The sequence below is a fragment of the Sinocyclocheilus grahami genome, unplaced genomic scaffold (genome assembly GCF_001515645.1).
Source record: "Sinocyclocheilus grahami isolate Dianchi unplaced genomic scaffold, SAMN03320097.WGS_v1.1 scaffold49.1, whole genome shotgun sequence".
Classification (NCBI taxonomy): Eukaryota; Metazoa; Chordata; class Actinopteri; order Cypriniformes; family Cyprinidae; genus Sinocyclocheilus; species Sinocyclocheilus grahami.
The window spans coordinates 949,459-961,448 of record NW_015505228.1 but is presented as its reverse complement, the minus strand read 5'-3'; the positions used below and the strand labels follow the sequence as shown (position 1 = coordinate 961,448).

The 11,990-nt window shown below is 39.7% G+C and overlaps 1 protein-coding gene across 3 annotated transcripts in view; it reads left to right on the top strand.

Annotated features, from left to right (window-relative positions):
* The window catches only part of LOC107582992 (TBC1 domain family member 10A-like), a 17,050-nt gene extending 5,460 nt beyond the window's left edge, over positions 1-11,590 (top strand). For 2 of the 3 annotated variants that reach the window (XM_016269043.1, XM_016269044.1), the window contains exons 2-10: positions 1,926-2,803; positions 5,617-5,716; positions 5,814-5,921; positions 6,179-6,285; positions 6,667-6,781; positions 6,934-6,999; positions 7,088-7,277; positions 7,865-8,019; positions 9,812-11,590. In XM_016269043.1, coding sequence (XP_016124529.1) covers positions 1,947-2,803; positions 5,617-5,716; positions 5,814-5,921; positions 6,179-6,285; positions 6,667-6,781; positions 6,934-6,999; positions 7,088-7,277; positions 7,865-8,019; positions 9,812-10,663 — 2,550 coding nt within the window. In that variant the 5' untranslated portion in view covers positions 1,926-1,946 and the 3' untranslated portion in view covers positions 10,664-11,590. Of the gene's footprint in view, positions 1-1,885; positions 2,804-5,616; positions 5,717-5,813; positions 5,922-6,178; positions 6,286-6,666; positions 6,782-6,933; positions 7,000-7,087; positions 7,278-7,864; positions 8,020-9,811 lie in introns of all 3 variants that reach the window. The other variant, XM_016269045.1, reaches the window with a different exon arrangement.
* Positions 11,591-11,990: the final 400 nt, after the last annotated feature.

Genomic DNA, 11,990 nt, shown 5'->3' with positions numbered 1-11,990 from the left:
CCTTTCTGAAACGCGTCGATTTTTACAAAGTTCATCAGTCTGAAAAAGCGAGGTGTGCTGTGATTGGCCAGCTATCCAGTGCATTATGATTGGCCGAATACCTCAAGCGTGTGATGGAAATGTTACGCCCCTTGCCATTTTGTGATGCCCTGTCCGGCCTGAGCGACGAGACATAAACATGAAAACCCATTATAAATGAGGCATTCGTTGCATCCAGTGGGGACATAATTATGGATTATAATGACTTATACTGTCTATACTGTATACAAAACCATGTCTGCATTTGTGATTGGAGAAATGACAAACAACAAGCCCTACTCTACACTGCCCAAAAAACTTGCTTTAAATATAAAACATATAAAATATAAAAACTCTTTAAATATAAAAAACGTACTTGCAGTCTGTGAGTCAGAACAGCCGGCATTGTAGTCTACTCTACCAGGATCAGAAAACAGTCCTCCATAAAATGTGCTGCACACATCTGAATATTTGGGTTGAAGTGTTCTGGAACAGTGTTGTAAATACAACTTAACCACTGATTTCTAGTCGTGTCCATTTTTGGAAGGCCAAACAAAGTACTTTTGCTTTCACAACGAAACACAGCGTCACACACGACGGCCTAGAGTGAGCGGAGGCCGGGGGCTAGAGTGAGGAACGGCCGGAGGGCTAGAGTGAGCGGAGGCCGGGGGCTAGAGTGAGGAACGGCCGGAGGGCTAGAGTGTTAGAATGAGCCATTTTAGGTAGGCTTGGCTTGATCTTTGGATTTGAGACTTTAGTCTTTGCAACTTTACAGATCTTCTTTATGCACCAAGAGCTTGTAACACTCCAAAGAGAAAGGAAAAATTGAAATCGCATCATATGACCCCTTTAATTAATTCAGAATCTATAAAATGTCACTTTTAATTTCAAAGTTGTCAAAGAGTACTGTTTAAAGGTAGGCTACCAATCAATAGTTTGGGGTTATTCAGATTAATTAGATCTTTAGACCCAAACTTTTGAATGGCAGTGTGTATTCTGGGTTAAATACACATTGTAACTCTCTCTAAGATCTACAAGTTAAGCATGCTGTCATTATTACAGTAAATATTTAAACACCTGTTGCAGTGTGTATGAAATGTGTAACAAGAAATGTGTGTACAGTTACCCCATACACTTCCATTGGAAGTGCATTCCTTTACACATTTTTTAAATTAACAATTGAAAAAAAATAACAATTAAAAAATAATATTCCTGAAATGTTAAACTTTTATCTCACTTGTAATATGAATAATATGAAGATAAAAATAAATATAGAATCTACTGTGTTCCACACAATCTTCACAATACCTCGCAAATGACAAATTCATTTTGTCTTTGATTTGGATGATAGCTGCTCTCCTATCTGTTTTTTTTTTCTCGTATAGTTTTGCTTTGGATTAGATTTATGAATAGCCTCTCACCTCATGCATCTCTTCCCACACAGAATTGCCATACTTTAGATTTTTTATAAAGTATTACATTTCAGTGTAGTTTCTCCCCTCATTTATTTTAATGGAAAGGACAGTATGAAGTATGACTTGCGATAATTGTGACAAAAAGAGACAGTCAAAGTGCTCAGAGATTGTTTTTGGCAACGCCTTTTTAGTTTAATGCCTTTTAGGCTTGTATGTTGTTATTTTTGGGTGAAACAAATGAGAAAAATGTTTCTTTGGTTTCTTCTTGTTATGTGAGACATGCTTGTGGAATTTATTTGGTACAAAAAAAACCTACATTAATGTTTTCTTTCTTTTCCTGCCAACTATAAGAGTATTAGTTACATCTAAACGTCTGCTTCATTGCAAACCATGCACAAAATGGGTTCATGCTTTTAATGATATTACAGTGTTTCTTTATTCTTGTCTTCTAGGAATAATTACTGACTATGGTCCTGTTTCTCTTTTGATCAGCTGTATCAGTGAGGAGAAGCTATGGCTGAAATCACCGCCCTCACTCCCTCCCCTCCCAGTATGGCCAACCGATCAGTGCCTGCTTCCTCCAGCCCACAGCCTCTCCCCTCAGAAACTCCCATCCCAAAATCATCTCTCTATGGGGACCGAGCCGTGATGGGAAACCCAACATTACCGACGAGCGGGGAAAACTCCTCTTCTTGGGAAAGCACACCTGGCCAAAACAGTGCCGCTCTGCCTTCAACAGCAACAGAGAGCGCCGCTGGTGCGCCGGTAGAGCTACCAGCTGCTACAGATGGAGAGACTAATGGGAAAAATGATTTAGTTGGCCAAACGGAGCGGCACACTGAAGCACAGGAGCAACAGATGTCGCCGTCGCCTGAACTTAATCCCAGTCCTAATCTCTATCCCAACGTTCAAGTTAACCAGACTCCCAGTCCTGCTCCCTCTGTGGACATTCCTCCTCAGTTTACACCTCCTGTTCCCGTCTCCAACCCAGCCCCCTCTTCACAAGACTCCAGGCAAACAGAAGCACAAACGGTCCCCCAGCCCGAGCCTGCCCAGAACCCCGAACCCAACACTCCCAGCACCGCCAAGATGACCCCTGAGCCCCCCTGCACACCCTCCAAGACTGAGCCCCCAGCAGTGCTGGTGCAGGAGTCCAGTGGGTCCTTGGTTCTGCCCTTCGCTTACTCGCGACCAGCCCCGGACACGCTCAGCTACCTGGAGTCGGCCAGCCTAATGTCTGGCACGCTGGAGTCTCTGTCGGGCCTCGGCGAGGACGGTAGCTCGGTGGGCTCAGACTCGGAGATCAACGGTCCAGTGAGGCGTACTGATAAATACGGCTTCCTGGGGGGAGCGCAGTACAATGAGGGCAGGTGTGTGTGTGAACTGAATGACACAAAACCACATTAGCACATGTAGCACATGCTATTTTTATTGTTTCCTTGTAAGCACTCAGAGCGAAGAGAGCCTTTGACATATTTCAGTATGTGTTACCAGGGTATAAATTTATCCTGTAAGCATATAACACATTTTCTGCATTTGCGTTTCGACTGTACATGCTACTTAAAACTTAATTCTGAGATTAATGTAATATTTGAATATAATTTTACTTAAAATTAATGTTACTTATCAAATTATAGTTCAAGTCAACAGGAAACCCTTCATAAACCATTTTACTTTCATAATCTGATGTGTTTTAAATGTATCAGGATATTCATCTCAATATAGCAATGATTTAATGCTGTTTTACAGTATTTGACCTAAAAACCAGACTAGTTTTGTGATCTTTCCTTGTTTTAAAACTCTCATTTCTAGTTTAAACTTAAGTATCAAAAATAGTTTTAATGCCCGTTTCTTTCAAGAACAGTAACTATAACGATAACTATACAGATAACTATATAAGCATGCACATGAATGAACAACAGCGTTCTGCTTATTATAAATACATGTTGTCTGCCACACTATAAATGCTCCTGCTCTTTAACCCTTTAACCCTCTTTAGCTGGATTCTGATTGGTCAATGTTTTTATTGCTCATCAGCTGGAAAAAGTACTTCTGAAAGTGCTCTTACAAACATCAATCCTCTGTCGTTATCATTTTCGTGATGGTGTTGACTTCCCTTTCTCGTCAAATTAGACTATTATTATGTTAATTAAACTTTATAGTTCTTCCTTGGTTGTGAACTGGCTTTAGGAATTAGTTCATTTTTATGAATTAGTTCAAACTTTCGGTTACAAAGGCAAAAATTAAAACTATATTTCATTTTCATGATTCACCTTCACTACAGATATTCTGAGAAATCTGTGTTTTTTCTATAATAAAAATAATATTTATTGAATGTTTTAGTAAAATAAAGTAGGTAAATATTTATATTTATTGTAGAAAGTTTATAACTATTTAATACTGTTAATTTTAAGCAAAACAATGAGAGAACAAGCATTGATTGTTTTAAACTAGTGCTTTATTGTTTGTAAGCCATGTTTGAGTGCATAAACATACTGAATATTGTCAGAAAAGAGATTCATTATTTATATAATTGAAATTATTATATGTATAGTTTAAATTGAAACTGATATATTTTGTATTCATTATTCACGTTCTAGGGTATGGCTCTAGTTCATTCCTTGGTTTGATAAATCAGAGTAAGCATTTATAATGGATGTGAATGGCAGAGTAATTGGCAGCACCTGATGTGAAGTGTGCTGTTAGGATATTAATTATCCACGCCTCCAACTGAGAGCAGGATAAGCATTTGGTGCAGTTTTCCTGTGTCCATCTCTCTTGCTCCCTCTCTGTGTCCTTCATGTGTTTGTTGTGAGTGACTCAGATCGAGCTGAGAGGGCTCGTCTGAGTCAGAGTGCACTGACTGTCTCACTTTTTGTCTCTCTCTTCCCCCGACTGTCTCCGCTTTATCTCTAGTACTGACTAATTCTGCTAAAATGGGCACCAACACTGTCGTTTACATTTGCACGTTTCCTTTTTTAAATTCCTGTTCAGCATTAACTTAAACAGCATTAACCACCACATGCTTTTTCAGCTATTTAAAAATGGTCAGTGTGGGTTAGTCTTAAATTAGACTTTCTCATATGGTCAGCGTGCTGTCTGTCAGATTTAGTTTTCTGCTGTATTTGTTTGTAAGCCATTGTCAATCAGGCAAGTTCACAAGTACCTGATGAGGTTTCTCATCTGGTGAGGCTTCAAAGCTAAACAAATCTCAAAGACTATTTGCTAAAAGTCTCATATTTGCTACAGATTCATAAAAAAATATATATAATAATAATAATTTTCTATATTTAATAAAATATAGCATTGTAGGGTACTTGCTGTTTGTTCGTCAGACTGGTATAGAAATCAGATTTGTTACTTCATATCAGAAGATCAATATCTTTTTTACTACTGCTTATCTATATAGTAAATAATAAATTATTAATACATTCAATACACCTAAACAGTGTAGCTATGTTTAGAGACATTATTTTCTGCTTGTAAACCACTGACTTGTTCACAACGTTTTCAGATTTCTACTTTAGAATTCAAGTGAATGCTGACATTAACTTAAGTCAAGACTTATTTTTTTGACTAAAAGATTCCCGAATAGTGTAAATATTTACTAAATATTGATAAAAAATGTGTTCTGTGTGTCTAAGCATTTTTACCAGACTGAAATAGTGATATAGTGGCTTAATCATTAGTGTGAGTTTGAGGCAGGACTGTCTTTTTTTTTTTTGACCAATGATAGTCTAGAGATTCTGTCATGATGAAACTTTATTATTTGTTCAATTCTGTTTGGTGGCACAGAAACGGCACACTTTGCCTTTAAGTAGGACTCAAATCCGAGCCTCAGTTTCTGTCTCTGGTATCTCAGGTCACGTCTAGTCTGGTATCTTTACTACTGTCCAGTGATATATGCTTGTTCATTTGGAAGACGTAATTTCTTTACAAGACTACAAAAACTCATTATTATTATTTCATTATTAGTTCACCAATAACAGAATATTTCAGGATTTCTGATTAGTTTCAAGAGATTCAAAGGCAGTAATTGTCTGTATTTTACAGGGGTCTGTTTTCTCAGATTCAATATAAGCCTTTTGTCAGAAGCACAACATTATCTCAGGGCATGAGTGGGTGCTTAGGTTTATTTGTTGTGTGTGGTTTGTGTGTTTGTGAATCCCTCTCTGTCTTGTAGTGAGGCGGAGCTCGCTGTGGCCGTGGCGAGGCAGAGAGAGATGAAATGGTTGGACATGTTCAGAAATTGGGACAAATGGGCATCTCGCCGCTTTCAAAAGGTCTGTTTCTTACTTAAAGGGTCATGGAAGGCATTATAGAAAATACTGTGCCTGTGAATGTTTATAGTCGCTGAGTTTTGTTTTCTTTGTGATACAGGTGAAAATGCGCTGCAGGAAAGGAATCCCCTCCTCACTCAGAGCTAAAGCCTGGCAGCTGCTCTCCAACAGCCAGGAGCTCCTTGTGTCCAATCCTGGAAAGTTTGATGTACGGTCAGGTTTGATACGTCTTCTATGAAGACAGTCATGGTGCTAAATCAACTACTCTCAAGTTCATATGCTGTTGCTGTAAAGACCGCTAACAACACTTTGTTAAACTGTCAAGAAAAATAGGCATACAGTCTCGAGCCCCGTCTTACTTTTTAAATGTTCTTAGCATGTCTAAATCTCAGTTTATCTGCTCAACACACTCTTCTTTTCTTATTTTACACTTTCTTACATTTGTTCACTTTTCTTGTCTCTCAGGAGTTGGAGCAAGAGCAGGGAGATCCGAAGTGGTTGGACATCATAGAGAAAGACTTGCACAGGCAGTTCCCATTCCACGAGATGTTTGCTGCTCGGGGAGGACATGGGTAAATAGATACAGATGAGGGTTTTATCAAGGGGAAGGGTGATGGAAGGCTTTTCTTTAGAGCGTTACACAATCTAGGAAACTGAAGGAGGGGATTTTTTTTCCTTTGTTTTTTTTAGTTTATTAGTCTGTATTCACTGCATAATGTGCATATTGATACCAGCTTTGACCCTCAGACCCCACCTCTGCTTCTCATTTTATCTATTATATATTGGGGAATATGTCTATACCCAATATCTAAGCAGGAAATGTCTCACCCAATTCAAACAGTATACTTAAAAAATAAATATAAGCAGTTCTTATTGTCCGATCTTACATTAATTAGTTCCATTGTTATTTTTACCTAATATGTGTGTGTGTGTGTGTGTGTGTGTGTGTTCAGGCAGCAGGACCTGTACCGTATACTGAAGGCCTACACAATCTATCGGCCAGATGAGGGCTACTGTCAGGCTCAGGCCCCAGTGGCAGCAGTGCTGCTCATGCACATGCCTGCTGAGGTAAGACAGAGTTGAACAAAGCTAAAAAGCTGTCTATGTTGCTCTGCTAGGCTGTTTTTCTTTCAAAAGAGCAACAGGGTGAAAAAAATGCGACTTAGAGGAATATCACAGGATATGAAGCCATCACCATCATCACTGTCATTTTCTTCTAGCAAGCCTTCTGGTGTCTTGTGCAAATCTGTGAGAAATACTTGCCTGGCTACTACAGTGCTGGGTTGGTGAGTACTCCAACTCAAAGAGACGGTTACTAGGACCAGAGCGGAGAGAGTTTTTTTTTTTGTAACTCCTCTTTCTTCTGTCCCTCAGGAAGCTATCCAGCTGGACGGAGAGATTTTTTTCTCTCTTCTGAGGAGAGTTTGTCCCATGGCTTACCGTCACCTGAAGAAATTTAAGATCGACCCCATCTTGTACATGACAGAGTGGTTTATGTGCATTTTCTCCCGTACGCTGCCTTGGTCTTGTGTCCTGCGTGTCTGGGACATGTTCTTCTGTGAAGGTCAGTCATATACATTATAAAAACAATAAAATAGTTCTGTTTGTGCTCAAATTCAACATGACTTCAAATTTGAATCTTTTTAATTTCTTAATATATAATGTTATTCTAAAATTTAGGGTTGGTGAGATTTATCAGTGGTTTTGAAAGAAATCTCTTATGCTTACCAAGGCTGCATTTATTTGATATGAAAATACTGTGAAATTGTATTACAATTTAAAATAACTGTTTTATATTTGAATGTGCTTTAAAATTAATTTTTTCCTAGAAATTAATTTATTAAAAATAGTTAGTTCCTGTGATCCAAAGCTGAATTTTCAGGAGTCAGTACTTCAGTCTTCATTGTCACACGATCCTGCAGAAATCTACTCTAATATGCTGTATTTCTGCACAATAAACATTTATTATTATTATTATTATTATTATCAATCTTGAAAACAGTTGTGCTGTTTAATATTTTTGTGGAAACAAGATTTTTTCAAGATTCTATGAAAAGAGGTAGAAAATAAAGAAAAGATATTTCAGAACCAAATTTAATTGAAATGGAATTTTGATGGTTAAGTTTTTTTTTCTAATTTATTTTTTTTCAGGAGTGAAGATTGTGTTCAGGGTGGGTCTGGTGCTCCTCAAGCAGATGTTGGGGTCTGTGGATAAGCTCCGTGAGCTGCAGGGCATGTATGAGACCATGGAGCGACTGAGAAACATTCCTCCTGAAAATATCATGGAGGAAGTTTTGGTGCAAGAGGTACGCACACAATTGCGCTTTTATGAGAGAACATGCAATTCGACTGGTATTCGGTAATGCGATATATCATGATAATGAATATGCACGATATTGTTATCGTGGGCACTTTAAAATACCGGGAATAATTATTTATTACAAATTATTTGGAATTTTGAATGCATTTTTATAATACTTATCCTACCAACTGGTCACAATGCACAACACCGCTGTATGCTGCAATTAAGATGCATGCGCTTTCTGATGTAAACAAGCACGGATGAGAAGCGCATGGCGGAGCTCGTGAGAGATGCTCTGGATGAAAGCAAATTCACTCTCTGACAGCAGATGGCGCTGAACATAATGCAGCTGTTACACCGGAAAACCACGTAAACAAAGCAGCTGCACTACTTTCTGTTTCTGAAACCTGTTTAAATGATTTAAACAGCATTCAGATTTGTGCGTGCACCATGGTGTTCATCACATCGCCAAATACATAAATATTTAGATTTAATAGGCTATTTATTTTCAAACTTTTTTACATTTTAATCTGGACTTTCAACATGCCCTAGATATTGTTTGACAGTGTTTTGTTTCATTATTGTTCGGTCACACTTTACATTAGGGCTAGTTAATTCATTAGTTAACATACTGCCAATGAAAAATTCTTCTAAACATTTGTTATTCTTAGGTTATTCCAATATTTAAAGGGGTCATATGATGTTGCTAAAAAGAACATTATTTTGTGTATTTGGTGTAATGAAATGTGTTTATGCGGTTTAAGGTTCAAAAAACACATTATTTTCCACATATTGTACATTATTGTTTCTCATCTATGCCCTGCCTTTCTGAAACACGTTGATTTTTACAAAGCTCATCGTTCTAAAAAAGCGAGGTGTGATGCGATTGGCCAACTATCCAGTGCGTTGTGATTGGCTGAATACCTCAAGCGTGTGACGGAAATGTTACGCCCCTTGCCATATTGTGATGATGCCCTGTCAGGCCGGAGCGATGATTCAAAAACATGAAAACCCATTAAATACAACTTAACCACTGATTTCTAGTCGTGTCCATTTTTGGAAGGCCAAACGAAGTAGTTTCGCTTTCACAACGAAACACAGCGTCACACACGGTGGCCTAGAGTGAGCGGTGGCGGCTTAGAGTGAGCAGAGGCCGGGGGCTAAAGGGAGGAACGGCCGGAGGGCTAGAGTGAGCAGACGACTCTTAACTTTTATAAAGAATATCTCTTTGGATTTGAGACTTTAGTCTTTGCAACTTTACAGATCTTCTTTATGCACCAAGAGCTTGTAACACTCCAAAGAGAAAGGAAACATTTTAATCGCATCATATGACCCCTTTAATGAGCTAACATAAATTAAGAGTTGTAGCCTATTTTTTTACAAAGATTTATAACTTCTGTAGCAAATGTAGCTATTGCTCATTCAGAATGTTAATGCATTAACTACAGTTAACTAATGAGATCTTATTGTAAAGTGATACCTATTGGTCTTTCTTTTGCACTTTAATCTGTGTAAAATGTTTAACTTTATCAATTTTTTTTGTGTATTGCTTTATTGTATTTAAATGTTCAGTTATTTTTGTTATAAGAAATAATTTATTAATCCTGTTATACTGTATTATGACAACACTTTTTCACTACTAAATTTCAATATCGTGATGATACCGTATATCATGATAAAAGCATTAGCAATAAATCGCAACATGAAAATTTGATACTGGCATATCCCTACACGCAATAGAGAAGTACCAGTAGAGTTTGCCAGATCCGTTCTCATACTCTCTGCTCTGTTTTCAGGTGGTCTCTCTGTCTGTGACGGAGGCCCTCATCGAGAGGGAGTGCAGTATTCAGGTGCGCAAGTGGCGGGAATCTCGTGGAGAATTGACTCACCAACCGGGTCGGCGTTTGCACGGCACACGGGCCATCTTCGAGCAGAAACACCGGGCTGCTGCGATCAGCTCTGGCGGCAGCCTGTCGTTCCTGAGCAGTCACATCCCTCCCCCTGGACCCTTACGTGCGTCATCAAGCCTCCTGTCACTTCCTGGCCTTAGAAAGTCCAAGATGCCGTTTCACTCACAGAATAAGAAGGGCACCACTTCTGGCAGCTTGGGCCAGGATATCGTCCCACTGCAGCCCCTTGTGGGCGGCACCAGTGCAGTGGCCTCAAAGCCTCCTGTGCCATCTGCCTCTAACGCTGGAGCCGGTGGACGGCCCCCAGCGCCGCATGGGCCCAGTCCACTAGCTACATCATCTACTACCACGCCACCAGCTCCAACTGCACACGCGTCCAGTGCGCAAATGCTCCAGCCGTCGCCTAAAGTCGTCTCTGAGCACATCACCCCCACAATCCCATCGCCCACCGCAAACAACGCCCCATTACCACCTTGCCCGGAAACCGCAAAAATGGCAGTGGAGGAAGATGGAAAAAAAAAAAAGAAAACCAAGGAGGACAAGAAGCGAGAGAAAGAGGAGGAGAAGCTAAAATCACGGGAGAAGAAAGAGAAGGAGAAAACCGAGAAAGAAAGGATGAAGAAGGAGAAAGCTGAGAAAGAGAAGAAAAAGGAGAAGGGGGGTAAGAAAAAAGACAAAGGGGGAGGAGGAGAGACTGAGGAGAAGAACGGAGCCGCAGCAGCAAAAGATTTGGCCTAATTCCTGCCCCGTCATTCCTTCAGCAAGAATAAAAGAATGAGAGTAGTGGAAAAAAGAGGACAAGGAATCAAAATGGCTGATGACTGGTGAAAAGAGTGTGAGAGAGAGAGCGAGAGCGAATCACCTGGAATGTCCATTTCATCTCAAGTACTCATTTCACAAGGATAACTGGATCACTGCATCTGCCCCACGACTCTCATCATCTCGTCTGCACTGTCCTTTTACCCAATGCCGAAACAGGAAGCCGTTATTACTCTGCTTTTTGTTTTTGTTTTTTGAAGGTGGAGATATCTGATTGGTGAGATCAGCTGTATAATTAGTAGTCAATTCTAGTATACTGGGTGCCATGGTGTACATAGACCTCTAGCCATCTGTGCCAGTCCAGCCCCACAACCCCCCTCTGTCCATCACCCGAGAGCTGTCTCAACCAGAATACCTGAATAAAACTGTTCTGTGATGAGGAAAGCGCAGCGGTGGCTAGTCATAACTTATCTGTGAGTGCTCTGGAGGACCTATTTATTCATTGTACTGTTGATTGTTAGTGTGTGTTTGTGTGTTCTTGTATGTCTGTGCCTTGGCAGTGTAGTGAATCGTGTCACAGTCTCGTGCTGCAGACCGGTCTCGTCTTTCTTCTCTCTTTTCAGTCTCTCAAAGGAGCTCGTCTTTACAGGTGCGCTCTCGAAAGAGGAACTGATAAGTGTTGGGGGGGACTGGAGGAGCTAAATTGAACTGGGGGGAAAGGTACGTTCTCCTTTAAAACAGTGGAGAGAGCCACTTTTAACTGTATTTAAAATAAAAAAGCTTTGAATATCGAAGTTAACATAATTACTAAAAGAAAATTAAAACTGTTTATGATTAGTGTACCTGTCTATCTCTGCTCAAAGACTCTCAATCTGTCATTACATCAGACTCACCAAAAATTCCCTTTTGACGTGGCTAGTCATAACTTATCTGTGAGTGCTCTGGAGGACCTATTTATTCATTGTACTGTTGATTGTTAGTGTGTGTTTGTGTGTTCTTGTATGTCTGTGCCTTGGCAGTGTAGTGAATCGTGTCACAGTCTCGTGCTGCAGACCGGTCTCGTCTTTCTTCTCTCTTTTCAGTCTCTCAAAGGAGCTCGTCTTTACAGGTGCGCTCTCGAAAGAGGAACTGATAAGTGTTGGGGGGGACTGGAGGAGCTAAATTGAACTGGGGGGAAAGGTACGTTCTCCTTTAAAACAGTGGAGAGAGCCACTTTTAACTGTATTTAAAATAAAAAAGCTTTGAATATCGAAGTTAACATAATTACTAAAAGAAAATTAAAACTATTTATGATTAGTGTACCTGT